At 38.8% G+C, this 17,976-nt stretch overlaps 1 protein-coding gene across 1 annotated transcript; it reads left to right on the top strand.

Moving 5' to 3' along the window:
* The first annotated feature begins 2,733 nt into the window (after positions 1-2,733).
* Positions 2,734-15,915, top strand: fndc7a (fibronectin type III domain containing 7a). The gene is made up of 14 exons (XM_047367329.1): positions 2,734-2,872; positions 3,313-3,331; positions 3,451-3,708; positions 4,680-4,940; positions 5,392-5,649; positions 6,410-6,661; positions 6,802-7,056; positions 8,997-9,254; positions 10,264-10,521; positions 10,721-10,975; positions 11,109-11,372; positions 12,873-12,902; positions 13,211-13,247; positions 15,159-15,915. Exons 1-13 carry the CDS (start codon positions 2,816-2,818, stop codon positions 13,240-13,242), a joined length of 2,457 nt encoding a protein of 818 aa, XP_047223285.1. The 5' UTR covers positions 2,734-2,815; the 3' UTR covers positions 13,243-13,247; positions 15,159-15,915.
* Positions 15,916-17,976: the final 2,061 nt, after the last annotated feature.

Genomic DNA, 17,976 nt, shown 5'->3' with positions numbered 1-17,976 from the left:
TATGTAATCTGTCCAAAACTAATACAATCCAAAAATTATAAACCAATCCCAAAAAAATAACCAGCAAGAAAATGTATCACTGATGAAACATCCTCAAAAAGCATATACATTTATTTCTGTAAATGGTAAACAAAAGCATCTTGTTAACACAAAAAGTCTCAGCAAACTAATTTTTTTTGTTAATCAGTATGACCAATGTTTTTATTTCTTGTAAAAATTATTACAGGCATTAAAAGCTATTTCTAAAATGTATTTGTTTTATAAATAATTTCAAAACCCCATGGTACTTTAATAAACCACAGTAGGGATGTGAACCACTGATTAAATATTTTTTCTGCTTCTGACTCTCAGTAAGTCTTTTAAGCCAGCAGGTTAGCAGGTCCTTATCCAACCAGAGAAACCTCTGACTCCTACTGATTGTCTTCCACTGGTTGGCAGATCCGACTTACAGATTTCCAGCCCAAACACAACGTTAAACCCGCCTACATCAATAAAAACCAGACCCCAAATCGAGACTCGTGGTAAAAGTATAAAATTGTTACACGGACAGTACTGTGCAAATGTTTTAGGCAGGTGTGAAACAATGCTGTAAACAATGAAATCTTTCAGAAATATAAATGATTGTTTAATTTTATCAATTTACAAAATGCTAAGTGACTGAACCCAAACAGCCAAATTCATCAAGAACTATCTTCAGCGTAAAGAAGAACAAGACTTACTAAAAGTAATGAAATGGCCCCCACAGAGCCCTGATTTCAACATCATTAAGTGTGTCTGGGATTACATGAAGAGACAGAAGGATGTGAGAAAGCCTACATCCACAGAAGATCTGTGGTTAGTTCTCCAAGATGTTTGGAACAACTTACCAGCCGAGTTCCTTCAAAAACTATGTGCAAGTGTACCTAGAAGAATTGATGCTATTTTGAAGCAAAGGGTGGTCACACCAAATATTGATTTGATTTAGATTTCTCTTTTCTTCATTCACTGCATTTTGTCGATTGATGAAAACAAATGATTAAGACTTCAATTTTTCAAAGCATTCTTTGTTTACAGCATTTTTTTTACACCTGCCTAAAACTTTTGCACAGTACTGTATAATATAGAACACATCATAAGCACACAACTGTACTATAACAAAGAAAAAAGTTAACAAGACAGGGTCCCCACAAAGTTTACAGGTAATTCACGATTTTAGCTCTGGAACAGCCTCCTATTTGTTTTTGTATATTTGCATTTTCCCCTCTTCAGCATAATGAGGTCTCTCAACATCAAGTCAAAACCTAATAGCAAAACGGCATCAGGCCAACATACCTTAGTTGATCTCTTTACCCCATTTGGGACGTTTACAACTGACATCAACTAATATCATTTCACAGTGACACTTATTTAAACAATGATTATCACTGATTGACGGAGTCAAGTTCGACAGATTCTCTACATTTTAAATTAATGACATGAGTGCAAGGGCAATAAATGTAATGTTTCTACTTTTCTGCCACACTCACATTTATTTTGATATAATTTTATTATGAATACTTTGTAAAAATCCAGCCTAAATTTTAGCAACCTGCCTAAAGATTTTTTTCACAACCTAATTTTTTTCAAAAGAAGCACGATCATGTAGAAACTTGCCCAATCTGGCAACGCTGTCTTCCACAGGGCAATTCTTTAATGGCTGCTAAATCAAGTCATGCTAACTCAGATTAAGATTTGCAGTGTGTGCTACTTGTTACTGAGAACGGACAAGCTGATATTTGAATTAGGAGGCATATAAAACCTATAGGTAAGGGTGCTTTGGATGTTATTTTCCATCATAAGTTGAGAACTGTGTTTTGTATTCATAGTTATCTTTGTCTGACATTAAAATTTGCTTGATTATCTGAAACATTTAGAGATAACACGGAAAGCAAAAATATAAGAAATTTCAAAGAGGGCAAATAGTTTTTCACAGCACAGTTGACAAAACAATAGAACAGGTTAATCAGGCAACTTATTTTTGTGAGCTGCAATTTGACCTTCTGATAAACCTTTTTGCTCAATGTGTGTTTTTCAAAGTTGGTCCTAAGGGATCCCTCCACCCAGTTCACTGAATAAATATTAGTTACACGTACTTATCCTCTAATGGGAAAGGTTTTTATTATGACCGTCTATTAGTCACAACAAGGATTTAGAGACAAAGACCCAGAAAGCTGTAATGGAACTTGATGTTTTCACCTCATATCTGCTTATGAATCTGTATTTCATTAGATACAGCGTAGATGAGGAAAGTAAGATTGTACACAGACAAACAATTTAAAGGATAACATTTAATTGCTCAGAATCAGGTAATCGGTGAGAGATCTACTGATGTCAAACTAAAGCTGAGAAGATAATTTTAACATCCTTCCAGACACACAAGCAGCACACATGGGTCATCTGTTGTCTCAGTTTATCTCTATTTAAGATACTCATGTTTCTTTGGGGGAAACAAAAGACTCACGACTAACGTGAAGGATCTAGTTGCCAAACAAGTTTTTCTAAAACCAAAAAGGGTGCAAAACTTCATGAATAGTTTGTAATATAAGCATCATTATTAACATCCTCATGTGACGAAGGTTAGCCCCTATCTCTCGCTCTGATAGGCCACTTTAACACCCCCTAAGAGGTGGAGTTACAGCCTTTGGGCGTTTTGGTATTTGATGAAACAATAAAGCACCAATCGTCTCATCTGAGAGGGAGGAAAAAGAAACTGGATTTGAGCCTGAGTCACTGCCCTGAAGTCACTCTGAGAAACAGCATCACACGTCTCTGCTTCAGGCAGGACAACACCGACAGCATGGGAACCATGGGCTTACACAGGATCAAACTTTTGCTTTTATTTACCTTTACAGGGGTAAGTGCTGACTTTTACATTATTGATCAAAGACTATATGCTCCATTATGTTGGAAAAGTAAGTGTTGTTTATCTTTGTATGTAGATAGGATGCATAGATTATAAACTGTGAAATGGGCAAACTTTTGAAATATTTGAACACAAGTTCTTTTGAGTGTCCCTGCTTTCAACAAGTGCATACAGCAGGCCCATCCTTAGCTCAATAGGCAAATTCATTCCAACCTGAAAGAAATACCTGCACTGAGAAGGACTGAAATCTGTGTTGAGTGAAGGTAATGTGCAGCCTGTTGCCTCTCATGCTCCCAGAACATGATCCAGGGCATTACTGGCCCCAGGATATAATGTGAAATACCAGCAGCTTGCTTCTCCTTGAACTATGTCCTGCCATTAATCATCAAGATGTGTCTTTGTTTCACTCATTAAACCGTTGTCCTTTTCAGGTATGTACAGCTCAAAATGGTAAGTTCTTTCCAAATTATTTTGGCAGAAGAATGTATGTGCAGGATGTTTTGAAAGCTCAACTCTGCCCATCTTAGTAGCATAAGTAAATGTTTCCTTTCTCTCAATGTCCTTTTCAGACATCACTCTGTCCGTATTTACGGTGACATCAAAGAGCATGACGGTGCAGTGGAGCGGCCACTCCGGTGCCAGCTCCTACAAGATCACAGCAACCCCCAAGAACTCTCCCGAGCAGCCGGTCTTTGCCCAGTTCAGCGGCAACACGGTGATGGGCTCGGTGAACTCGCTGTCACCAAACACAGTGTACACCATGCAGCTGGAGGCCATGGACAATGCGCTCAATGTCCTGAGCAGCGCAGAGACGGTGGAGACAACAGGTCAGCGGAAACAGATAACAAACACAGTGAGACGGGACAGTGACGAGGATTCAGGGTCAAATACTCTGTAAAAATACTGACTTGCATGTAATGGATGTGATGGAAGAAAGACTTGAGTCTTTGCAGGAGCAGAGTTTGAAAATATTTAGTTGTGCTTTACACAAAAGGTTAACCCTTTTAAATGTCTAGTCAGTCAATTCTTAGCTTTTTATTTTATTTTTTTTTTACTGGTTTTAATATAATTACACACCATTAAAGTAAATATCTTTTTATCTTAGATAGTTTTACAGAAGAAATCATTTATTTACTGTTTTTGAGTTAAAGTAAATTATTATGAAAACATTCCCCTTTATGCTTTGAAGAATTAAATCACTCTTTAGGACACCTAGGAAAGCTTTCATTTGAGTTTTTATTCAAAACGTCACAGAAAATTTACCAAAATAAATCTTAAATATACTTAAAACAGGGAAGAAGGAACTTTGTGTTTTGTCCTAATTTCTTCGTTGTAATAATGTTTCCTTGTAAGAAAAACAATTTGTGGGTTGACCACCAGTATAGAGTTGAGTATGTGAGTCAAATACTCCAGCATATCCTCTCTGCCAATGCCCGAGAGGGTTTGGAGGAAGCAGTATGATGATAAGGGGCGGCATTTCCCTCACTAGAAAAACCAGGCTGGTCATCATTGGAGGAAATATCAATGCGGAGAGGTTTAAAATAAGATTCTGAAACTAGGCAATCGCATGTGTCCAATCTTAGAGACCGAACACTGTCCTTCAAGACGTCAACGCAATTTTTTACATTCTACGAACTAACCAATAAAGCAAAAAAAAATGAATTTCTAGGAAAAAGTCTATGTGTATGCTTAAGGGCTTAAGGAAACAATGTTTTTTAGAATATAAATGAATGTATTCTTATAATTATGTGATGTGATTTAATAAACTTCGATTTCACTTCTGTCATTTAATCTTCAGCTCCTGATGTTCCGAGCATTGATCAGGCCTACTCCAAAACCAGCAACAGCATCACTGTTGAGTTTGCGCGAGTTTCTGGGGCAACCAGCTACATCCTGAGGGCAGAGTCAAAGACGGGGGATTTCTTCTTAGAGATGGCCGTGACAGACTCCCCGGGTACCGTGGTGGGCCTCCAGCCTTACACGGATTACATTCTGAGCGTCATGTCTGTCAACTCAGGGGGGAGGAGCCAGCCATCATACCCCATCGAGGCCAGGACAGGTAGGGTCAAAATACATCTAGAGTCTCTTGTGTGTCACATGGTATGAGTTTAATCAAGATGTTATAATCGGTATGCAGTATGATGCTTGAAATGCAGCCCTTCTGTTGTTTCACTCAAACAATAACTTGTTCTATCATTCTCCTGACAATAACGGCTTATCATTTCACTGCCCATTGTCATTGATTTTCAACTTTTTGTCGCAAAAGCAAGATGATGGAAACTTCATCCACTCTTTTGTACTAGACCATTTTCATTCCTTGGAAAAGGAAACCATGGGAACTAGGTTGCCTTCCTTTATGAATGGGAAATGGATGTAATATGATCAGTAATAAATTCTTTACACTTTACAACAAAAAAGGGCAAATATAGAGATAAAGTAAGGACACTCTAGCTTTGATTTATTTGTTTTTAATGTTGTGCTTTTTATTTCCCCCCTTGTCCTATTTGTAGTTATCATTGCCCCCAAGTTGAACACATCCTCCGCCAGCAACGACTCCATCCTTGTGACCTGGCCACCGGTGGAGCACGCCATCCTCTACAAGCTGATTATGATCCGAGAAGGCTCCAGCACCCGCCTTGTACTTAACACCACTGACACCACGGTGAAGTTTGACAACCTTGAATCGGGAACTTCCTACTGTATCAAGGGCATGGCATGGGATGCTGAGGGTCGGATCGGTGACGACCTCACCGTCTGCCAGATTACACGTAAGCAACGTTTTTTCCCACATTTTGTTACGTCACAACCACAAGCCTTTACATGTTTCATTATAAATTTGGGACCGACCAACACAAAGTAGTGCACAATTGTAAAGTAAAATGAAAAAGGTTTGTTTTAAATGTTTTTCAAAAAAATGTGAAGTTTGGCATACATTTCTATTCAGCCCCCTTTACTTAGTGGTGGTAGAAAGTATTATGGCCAGATAAAACCAGAGTTAAACGTTTTAGGCTACATAAAAAAGGTAGAGAGCTTGAATTCTGAACACACCCCTCCACAAGATGAAACATGGTGGAGGGAGCATTATGCTGTGTGTGTGTGTGTGTGTAGGGGGAGGGGGGTTTAGATCAAAACATATTCGTATAGTAGATTGACCAAGTCAGAGTCCAGTTCTGCTGCTCACAAATGATCTGTCCAATCTGACTGAGCTTGAGTTGTTCTGCAAAGAAAAATGTACTGAAACATTCAGTTTCTAGATGTGCCAAAGGTTGCAGCTTTAACTGCAGCAAAATGGGCTTCTACAATGTATTGTGGGGCTGAATACAATTCACAATCATGCAGTTGTTTGTGTTAGTCTATTGCCCTAAATTACAATAAAATACAGTAAAGTTTGTGAACATGACAAACAAAATGTGAAAACTTTTAAAGTATGAATAATTTTTCAGTACATTGAATGTTGGTAGATGTTTTAACCTAAACTTTGCAGCCTGGATGAAAAAATCTTTGACAACTTTCTGGTTTCTTCACCAGGTCCTCAAACCCCAGATGTGACTCACGTCCAGGTGACCCCTGGCCGATCTCTTGGAATCGCTGTTTACTGGATGATGGTGCAGGGGGCTACCAGCTACATGGGCTTGACCTCCAATGGCCAAAACTGTAGCACAAAAGACAGTTACTGCTACATCCTACCTCAGGAGTGCGGTCAGAACCACTCTGTCTACGTCATAGCCTACAACGAGGCTGGACCCAGCAGCCCCTCACAACCAGCTGCCTATATTACATGTGGGTTCATCACACACAACCATGATCACATACAAAAAAAGGCTTCATTGCATTTTTGTTAAAAGTATTGAAAGGGAATAAAGAAGAGCCTGTAACCAATGCTTCTTGTTAAATACTATATTGTTCTGCGCCCTTGACAGACCCATGTCCCACAGAGAACATCTGGGTGGAGGAACCCACTGCTGGGAACTGCTCAGTGGTGTGGGAGAATGTACCCTTGGTGGACTACTACGTGGCTTTCATAAAGAGGGATGATGGGACAGAGAAGTCTTGTAACACCACAAAGACCACCTGCCAGTTCTTCTGCATGTGTGGCTACACGTACCTCACCAGCGTGTTCCCTTACAACCAGGCTGGCACCAGCCTCTTCGCACATGTCCTCAACTACACAACCAGTGAGAACGTCATCTACTTGGCCAATATAGGCTCCATCCAAAAAAAACACTTCAGAAAACTGCATCTGATAAACTTTTTTTGCTGCACATTATGTATGTTTAATCTGCTATTGCATTACCTACACCCCCGAAACTACTACTTTTACATTAACCTGTTCTTCTTTCGTCTCTGTGCTTACGTCATGGTCTGTGATTCAAAGGGTTTTGGCAACAGGCTCTAAAATCCTTGATATCTGATGGACTGACCTGAAGCCTCAGCCCTAGCATTGTTCAAATGGTACCAAACAATGCCACTGTTATATACCCTGAGATGAAATAACAAGAGACGCTCCGTCAAACATATTTTCTTCAGTTTAGGCGTGTCACCTCTTTCACAGTAATCCAGAATCAGTTAGCACAAGTTTTTAGAGCAAATGGAGCAGACCCATCATATCTGTGGTTCAATTTTGCTCTGAGAAATATTTGCATTACGGCCTTCCAATGGGAAACATCTTGGACCATGTTTTCCTGCTCATCAACCATGAAAAACACTGTGGAAAAATGTGCACATAGTTAGACTGTGCAAAGATTTTCAACCAACCCCAATTTCTTTACACTTCCCCTCCATTAAGTCGGCCTTTTATGTAATCCCTTAAAGTGACAGTGACTAATAGTTTATCTGGCTTTCTGAAGGTCTTCTAAAAGTCTTCTTGGAGCCCATCTCCCTCCCTTTCCTTGTAACTGAACATGACAGCTTTTAAAGTGATATGTATTTAAAAAACAGAAAAGTGGACAAGAAAAAATAGGAAGACAAAGACAGAAAGTCATCACTGAGATAATTGGTCTTTAAGACAATAGATCTTTACGAATCACCATGTTAGTGCTAAAAACCATTTGATGATTTCTATAATTTGTTTTAAGATTAAGAAGGAATAAATTGTGCCTTTGTTACAGGCTGCTCTTAAAAAAGGGGCCGAAGACTCAATTTAAACCTTTGTTCATTCAATTTAGGAGCCTTTCAAATGCAGGAATAATTCATAGATAATAGGAATTAAATTTAATTTGACATCATCTTTAATGTTTTTTACATCCCTTTACATTTATATTAGTTACTCTGTCATTTTTTTCCAGTCTCAGTATGTTTCCCACCACAAGATCGTTGTTGGCACATAGCCTCCTACCTTTAATTCTTGTCTAAATAGTCATCAGTTTCTGTCAAAATAACTATCCAATGCAAACATAGCGACAACATATGAAAGGTATTGAAGGTTCATAAAATATTGTTTGCATTGGATTGGGTTTTGGTCCTAATTTGAATAGCCTTTAGCTTTATTTTCTGAAAGCAACTGATTTGGATTTAGATTAAATGAAGATGCCTAGAGGTAAGATTCAAACTGCTCACAAACCTTTAACAGAACCTCATGCTGAATTTCTATCTCTTTAACAACTAAATAAGGAAGAATGTCACATACTGGACAGAAAATGAGTGAAAAATTCACCATAACCCAAAGAAAACACAACATTAAAACCTTCAGAAAACTTGGAGCATTTTTGATCAAGACTACTTAAAAACACTGCAGAGAGTCCCGTCTCCTCAGAGGTAGAATATAAATAAATTAGGAAAACGTAAGACTTTTGCACTGTGTTATACAAGAATGAATCAAAGAACTAAATATAAGTGTGCATGGATATTTATACGCATCCATTTACCTGCATAAAGAAAAACATTTTTTATTTATAGAAACTCAGCTTGTGAGACCATCTCACTATACCACACATACACTTACAAGCAAGGAGAAAAAACACGCGCTAAGCATGATTTATGTCGCTACATTTGAATTATTCCACTATTCTCAATTGATTTCAAAATGAAAAGTAGAATGGGTGAGTTTAAAAAAGAAATTTACTTTAACAATGTTGTTTCTCTTCATTTCTTCTCCTCCCATTCTCATCCTTCCCAGTTCCTTGTTGTCCACAGGATGTGACCGTAAAGTTGGTGTCCACAGAGACACTTGAGGTCATGTGGTCGCCGGTCAAAGGGGCCGAGCTGTATGAGACCACAGCGGCGCATACTAACAACGTGCTACACTGTAACGACACGTCGCCGGTGTGTGCTCTCTCAGACCTGAGCTGCAACACCCCTTACTCTGTGACGGTGACCCCCTGCAGCGAGCTACGAGGATGCAATAACACGTGCACACCACACAAACATGAGACAGGTAGAAATGTCACAATAAATTTCACACTTAAAAGTATTAGAACGAGTCAAATAAGGAATAGGTCATTACAGTAGATTGCTAAAGCATTTACACCCAAAGACATTTTTCACATTCTGACACGTTACAAGCCCAAACCTTGGTATAAATTCAGATGTAAGGTTTGTTAAAGAACAAACAGCATCATGGAGACCAAGACACCCACCACACAGGTCAGAGAAAAGGTTGTGAAAAAATGTGTCACAACTGCAAACCCACCAAGGCGGACAGACTGCCTGGGGAAAGAAAGCACTAATCAGAGAAGAAGCTAAGAAGCCCATGGTCCCTATGGAGAAGCTGCAGAGATCCACAGCGTAGGTGGACAATCTGTTGACAGGACAGCTAATAGGGCTGCTGTCCACAAATCTTGCCTTTATTGAGAATGGCAAGAAGAAACCCACTGTTGAAAACCGTAATAAGTTCTGTTCAAAGTTTGGCAATAGCCACATAGAGGACATAAAAAACATGTCAAAGAAGTTAGTTTTCTTCGACATACATTCGGCTTACATTCCAAATGCTTTGTGTGGAGGAAATATTACAATGCACATCCCTCTGAACACTCCATTCCTATAGTTAAACATGGTGGTAGCAGCATCATGCTGAGGGGATGATTGTCTGCAAGTGAAAGGTGGTTTTACAGAATGGTGACTGAATACAAGTGCACTTCACACTTTTCAGATTTTTATCATAAAAAATGTCTTCCATTTTACGAGGATTCTCTGCTCTGCGTTAGTCTATCACATAAAATGCCAATAAGATTCATCAAACTTGGGAGAGATGTGAGATAGTTCAAGGGGCGTGAAATCTTTTGTAAGGCTCTAAGTTATCTGCACACACAGAAGGGATGACAGTTAATTTTTATTGTTTATTATAGGAACCTAAAAATGATATTTAACACTGCAACATACATTAAATGCAAACTAATTTTAATAGTAATCAAAGGCATGAATACAACCTCTATGTTCCCCTGCAGCTCCCTGTGCTCCAGAGATCCTGGATATGACACAGACTACCAACTCCACATATAGAGTCCTGATAACTACCCCAAACTCTCCCAGTACAAACTACACCATCACCGCGACAGGACGCTACGACAAATACTTGTGCCAGTCGATAAACAATTCATGTGAATTCACGCAGCTGCCCTGCGGCTCCATTTATGAGGTCATAGCTGTGGCCACCACAGCAGTCGGGAAAAGTCTGCCTGGATACAGTAAAACTCTGGAAACAGGTACAACAGTGTCTTTTGTCACAACATTTGAATTTTTTTCAATTTTGAAAGCAAAGCATGTAACCTCCCTACTTCCCTTTAATGAAGTTAGAGTAAGAGAGGCTGCTTCTGACATATAAAATAAAAACAGCTCACAATTTCAAAGAGAAAGTGAAAAATATTTCAGCATAAATTCTTGATTTCTGTTTTTCTGCCTGAGGTCCTTGCTGCCCCTCAACTGTGAACGTGACCCAGGTCACCCAGGCTATGACCAATGTAACCTGGTCGCCCGGCACCGGAGCCCGCTCCTACATAGCCACCCTGAGGTCCCCACGTGGGGAAGCCAAATGTCATACCCTGGACTCCCACTGCCTGATGGGGTGCATTACCTGTGGCACCAACTATAGCGTCTACATGGATGCCATCAGCAGCACGGGACACAAGTCCCTGTGCCAATATCAAGGATTCTCAACCAGTGAGGATAAATGCACACAATGGCAATTGTGATATTTATCTGGTGCAGTGAGAAAGTGATGGTGATAGAGAAAAAATATATACCTGAATAATCAATACAAGCAAAGGCAAGACTATCATTTACTTTCTTTTAGGTGCGTGCTGTCCAACAGGGGTCAAGCTCTATCGCCGCACTAACAACTCACTCAGGGTGTACTGGCGTTCTTCAAGCCCTCAGGCATACAATCATACAGTGGAGCTGTATGGGACAGGGGCCAATTATACCTGCTTCGCGGCCACAGGCAGCATGTACTGCGACATCCAGGAGGGAACCTGCGGGGACGTCTACAGGGTAGTCGTAGCACCAGTGGAAAAGTACGGGGTCAAAGTGACCTTCTGCCTGCCTAGGACATACTCAGGTGGGTCATCTGCAGGCTCAGAATGGATTTACATTGCATGTGAAACGTTTATATACACTCATCATGTGCATGAATGCTGTATTAATTGTGCAAAATTAAGGATGCATTCAAATGTTTTTTTTTTCTCAGTTCTTATACTAAAAACAGCTTCAGTGAATTTTAAAAATAAGAACTGAACACAAGTTTGAATTCATTGTGGTGTTTCTCTAACCCACACTGGGTCAAGGTTATGCAAACAGCCTCAAATACACATTTACACCCACTAATATTTGGGTAAATGCCCCTAAGCACGCTACAGAGAAGCCACACGCTTTTTGTACCCAGTATCAAGGTCTTGGTGTAATTCTGGTTAGATATTTGACCATTCTTCTTATCAGCTTTCTTAGAGTTCATTAATTAATATCTGTTGGTTTCCTAACACTGATCTAGTTTTTAATCATAGCTTAAACATTTTTAATTGTGGGAAGGTCAGGACCAATTGAGAGGATTACTGGTCATTATGTGTGTCCTAATTTCAACCTCTAAGCTGTTAAGTTTAGGCGCAGTTGAAGAATTTGGAGGAAGCCCTTCTTCATCATTCCATTTACTTTCTGTGATGCACTAGTAGCACATCAGCTAAACATACTTCTTGTCCATGCATCCAGAGAGTCCAATCTTTTTAATGTCACACAATAAACTCGTTTTCAGAAGCCACTTGAACATGTGGGTCTTCAGCCAAGCTTGAAGGTGTCAGTGACGGAGCAGAGGCTTTCTTCTTGGTCAACACATGGTGATTTAAAACGTCACTGTGAACGCTGCTGATACAGCATCTTCCAGTTTAGGATAGGCTGGAGGCTTGGCAGTTCCTGGGTGGTTCTTGAATGTCCTTTTAATTTCCTTTATCTGCGGGTGACAGTTTGTTGGGACATGGACATGATTGGGTGCTCTAAATGGGAAAATGAACCCAAATTAAAATAAGTTGGGAAATGGATAAATCATGTTATCATGAAGCATCTAGGGTTGACTATCCTTCAGTGGGAATAGTAGTTGTCTTGCAATCTGAAGGTTGTGGGTTAAATTCCAGCTTCATCCTGCAATCTGTCCATGTACCTCTGGGCAAGGCATTTAACCTCAGATTGTCTACTGATCTGCATATTAGTGTGTTTGTGCGTGTTAATTAGTGTGGGTGGGTGAATGTGGCTCTAGTGTAAAGTTATTTAAATGGTCGGTATGACTGGAAAAGCACTGTATGAATTCAGTCCATTTCCCATTTACACAAAGTCTGTGGTTTCTGTACTTATCAAGGGATCAAATATTACTGTGTACGTACATTTATATTCTATTTTGACCCTGTATGATTGGAGAAATTCATAATTAATTCAAACTTGTGTATCAAATGATAATTTATTGAAGATGATGACTGTATGTAAACGTCTGGTAGGGATGGTGTGATAAACATTGGGTTTGCATGGATACTTCAAGATACTGACTACAAACTTTTCCTTTTGACTATTTTCTCAGTTCCATGTCCAGGAAGTAATGCTGGTATGGGTGAGTATCATTTATCAGGATGATGGATCCAGAATTAAATCAAATATTTGCTTCTTTCACTGCTACACTATTAGGTTGGTGAGAGTCAAGCATAAATACTGAAGTCTGAAGTAAACATAAGTACACATCTCATATAAAAGATCTGCTGTCATTTATTTTCATTTTATCATTCATCCTAAATAATGCCTTAGTTGTAGCTTCATATTCACTGCAAACATGAACCCTTTACATAAATCAATGTAATGATAATAACCTGAGCTGTTGGAAAACTAAAACTATGCTGAACCATCGTTTCTCTGCTTCTCCAGTTATCTCTCGGAGAAGACGAAGTGTAAAGTAACGGAGGTAAGTTCATTGTTGCCCAACTTCACACTGCTTACACACTGTCTTAGTAAGAAAACCACACAGATTACAGCAGCCAGAGGCAAAGAACGTCCAAAAGAAATGCATGAATGCTGCTTTCACTGGATCCATGGGACACTTGATATCCAATTGAAGTATCATACGAAGAAATAAACTGGCTTTACAAGAACTAAACAGGTGTCTGTGTCTGAAGGGAACAATAGAGAGGAGTAGATAGCATGCAGAGAACCAACACGGGCCTGTTTTTACCTCTGGGACTTGTTTGATGCCTGATCTTAAAACATGTTAATTACCACTGAGGGGAACATGTAGGAACAAGGTATCAATATCTTTTTGTATTTATGTTGAATAGTTAGAAACCCCAGAGTGTAAAATATGATTTAAAGTGTCTACGGTTTCACAAAATGTCCACAAGTCCCTCTGTCTGATGAAAAATCTGTCATTTTTTTACAGCTGCAGTCGAAGGTTTACATAGACTCATTGGGTGCATGAATGTCCTATTCTTTTGTGGCTCTTACTTATTTATTTGAACCGTTTTGCTTTCATGTTTTAATGATGATAATCACTTTCACACCTTTTAAAACAGAAATTATTATTTAACATCTACATTTAAATATACATATGCATTCATTCAAATCTTTTAATCGTGGTGGTGCTCAAAGCTTTAGTTTTTCCTAACCAGGCGAAAGCTTATTAACGTCATATAAGTGATCGATCAAGTTTAGACAACTGAAGATTCAAAGATAAAACAATGTATGTAAGTCAAATTTTTTCACATGCTATTTGCCCTAGATTGATTGCTTGATTGATTGATTTCCAATCAATTAATAAAATGTATTTATACCCATAGGTTGATTTGATTACAGAAAAGTGAGCTAGCTTTAATTCCAAAAAACAAGACATAACATAGACACAGTTGGCACAACAAATTTAAAGTGACCAGTTGCTCAATACTTTAGAATAATAGAAAATAAATAAAAGCATCCATGCCTTATAAACAAAATCAGAATAACAGACATTTGGACAAGATAAAATAAGATAAGACCAGATAAACAAAGAATAAAGGAATAAACAACATCAGGATTATACTAAATTGAATTTCAGAGACTGAAGGGGACATTATTTGGATCTCACCCGTCACATCAGGGCTGAAGTCCCTGAGCGTGAGGCTTTAAAACTCAAGAATATTGTATAAACTGTCAAGCATGGGGGTTGGAGAGGTCACATCAAGCTGTGGGTAAATTTTGCTGTCCGTCATACTGGTGCATTGGGCAAAATGGGTGAACATATGAAAAGGAATGCAAAATCCAAAAAATCTTCAACTTCACTATAAATCAACAGTTAGTTAAAACTCAGACACAGCTGGGAGTTTCAACAGGAAAATGATCCCAAACACACATCCAAACTGGTTTAAAGCAGGACAAAACTGTCTAACTTTAAGCATCAGTAAGGGACTTCCCAAAGCCAGGACCTCAAACGTATTGAACAGTTATGGTTTAGACCAGGGTTAACTGATTCCACTCCAACCAGGGGCCCTCATATTGCCGATGTGTCCGCGGTCCAGCACATCTGTATCACATGAATGGTTTATTGAGAATGTAATTTAGCTGTTTCATTTACCTGTGTTGGAGCAAGGACACATCTAAAACATGCTGGTTGTTGGCTCTTTAGGACTGGAGTCTAAAACCTGGGTCAATAACAGAAAACCAACAAATGTAAATGAACTTTAAAAGTTGTTTCCTCTATAATTACTCCACCCTGGAAAAAGAACAGCTCAAATTAGTCAATAAAAGCCCCAAATTAATTTAACATCCAGGCCCATCATGAGTAGCCTATATGTGAGCCTCATCTTTTCCTCAGGTCATCTGGAATATTTCTGTCTCTCGCCTGCAGGGGAGGTCGTCTAGCGCCATCACAAAATGGACAAATGGCTATGTTTACACCAACGGAGACTGAAAGGATTCATGAAAAATATTACATCTTGTTTAAAATCTCAGAGAAACTTTTGCAAGACAAAATTACACATATAAAGATAATGAATTAAAAGTACAATAGTACCAAAGCCATACAACACAGAATGACTGGGAGCTTTGGAGGAATGCTCCCAGCTGTGAGAATTTTTGTTGTAGGATGTCTAAATCATATTTTTAATTTTGCTGATTAAGAAGAAATGTTTGTTTAACCTTTACACATTGGAGCTGTGATTTTCTATAAAATAATGAACTGAGACATGTAATGACATGTAGTAAAATAAAAAAGCTCCTATAATGGAAAGAATATGAAGGTCCCAACACATACATAAGTGTTATGTGCCACTTTTTACTATTATTCAAAAAATATGATTGACTTTATCATGCCTAATGACTAAATGACAACATAAGTAGTAAAAAATGATATTCTAGGACCTCCCCAAGTAGAAGGCCTCCACGTGGCTGCAGTATGACACATCTCTGGCTGGTGGACCTGACTACCAAACTGGAACAGATGGCATCAATCCCGTCCGCTCGGAGTCATGTGTGCACGGTCTAGTGGATGATACATCTGATCAAATTCCTAGAGACAGACTCAGTGTCACCTTTGTTTTCACTGAATATGTTTGTGCTTGTTTGACAGATGAAATCAATAAAGTTTATGTTTTTGCATCACAAAACTGAAGGCTATGAACCTCTTTGTTTTGGTTTTAGTAAATTTTGTTATATCAAGATTAACATTATTTTGTTGCCTTTTTTAGTCATTTAAAACATATTAAATACAATGAAACCAATGTCTATGCTATCTATATGTAACACAGTGGAACAGCTACATCAAGTCTGAATCCAGATACAAAAACACTTCATTGAGATCGACAAACTCCACTTTTGTGGAACTCTTTGTTCCTGTCATTGCATCTTCTGTGTATCTCTATCACATCTCTTAAGCCAAATGAATAATTGGCAACTGTTCAAGAACGTTCAAATAATAAAACAAGAAATAATATTTAAAAAAGTTCTTTCTGGCAAGCACATTTCAATACTTTACAAGAACTCAGGTGCAGAACTCCTGGAATGTCGATGTGGGTACCATCAGTGTCTCAGAAAATTAGAATATCACGTTAGACCAATCAAAACAGGATGTTGTAAACACAAATGCCAGGCTTCTGACAAGTATGCCCATGTCTATGCACTCAATACTTGGTTGGGCCTCCTCTTGCATAAATTACTGCATCAATGTGCTGTGGCATGGAGGCGATGAGCCTGTGGTTCTAAAGGTGCAATGGAAGCCCAGATTGCTTTGATAACTGCCTTCAGGTCATCTGCCTTGTTGGGTCTGGCATCTCTCATCTACTTCTTGACAACAGCCAATAGATGAGATTTCTAAGGGGTTCAGGTTAGGGGAACTTGCTGACCAATCAGAACAGGAATGCCATGGTTATTGACCAGCTCTCGGTACCTTTGGCAGTGTGGGCAAATTGGCTTGACACGAGGAATGCGACATTTGTAGCCCATGTCTAGAATTCGTCTGTGTGTGATGGCTCTTGATGCACCACCTCCAGCCTCAGTCCACTCCTTGTGAAGCTCCCCCAAATTCTTCATTGGATTTCGCTTGACAATCCTCTCAAGGCTGCGGTTCTCCCTGTTGCACCTTTTTCTACTACACTTCTTCCTTCCACTCAATTTTCTGTTAAATATGCTTGGATATAGAACTCTTTGAACAATCAGCTTCTTCAGCAATGACTTTTTGTGGCTTACCCTCCTTGTGAAGGGTGTTGATGACTCTCTTCTGGACATCCGTCAATTCAGCAGTCTTCCCCATGAGTGTGTTGCCTATGACCCAGAGCGTGAGACAATTTAGAGGCTCAGGAAACTATTGCAGGTGTTTGAAGTTTATTAGCTGATTAATGTATGACACAATGGCTGTCTAATAATGAACTTTTTCACAGTATTCTAATTTTCTGAGACACTGGATTTTAGGTTTTCTTTACCTGTAAGCCATAATCATCAAACTTACAACATGGAATATATTACTCTATGCGTAATGACTCTATATAATGTATGAGTTTCCCTTCCCTTCCCTCCCAAATGATTGGCAAAAAATACTGCACTTTTATGCAACATTCAAATTTTTTTAGATGTACCTGTAGTTATCAAGAGCAAGCTGCAAAGAACTCCCAAACCAGAGCTACAAGAACACTATTGTGTTTTTTTCCCATGGGAAGAGCATCATACATGGTTTTCAAGATATTCTACAAATGAACATTGCAGGAAATATTTGTATTCTCTTTACTTTGATACGCCTATAATAAACTCCAGTGCAACCTTTTTGCCTTCAGAATGTATGTAATTAGTTTAGTACACCTGCGTGTACTGTAATCTCAGTATAAATGCAGCTATTAAACATCAGTTATTTTAGGTTTTTTTTGTGTCCTGTCTCATCATTTCAGGAATACCATATAGAGAATATGGTTGCATAGATGTGCAAGGGCAGATGTGCTCTTCAAAAAAGGATATCTGAAGGCAAAATCCAAATTGCGTGATTAACTTTGTTAAATCGAGACTGGACCCAGCGTCATAGTACATTGATGTAATAGTAATAGTTCTTGCACTTTATAGAAAATCAAAATCATTCCTACCCCAAACCTGAAAAGTGACTTTTTGGATCTTGTGTATGATCATCTTGCACACTGGTTAAAGTTAATGGATTTATTTACTTTCCTCTAAATGTTTTTCTCTTT

Source organism: Girardinichthys multiradiatus, chromosome 6, assembly GCF_021462225.1.
Source record: "Girardinichthys multiradiatus isolate DD_20200921_A chromosome 6, DD_fGirMul_XY1, whole genome shotgun sequence".
NCBI lineage: Eukaryota > Metazoa > Chordata > Actinopteri > Cyprinodontiformes > Goodeidae > Girardinichthys > Girardinichthys multiradiatus.
The sequence above is the reverse complement of the archived record's forward strand: the minus strand, read 5'-3'. Positions and strand labels throughout refer to the sequence as shown.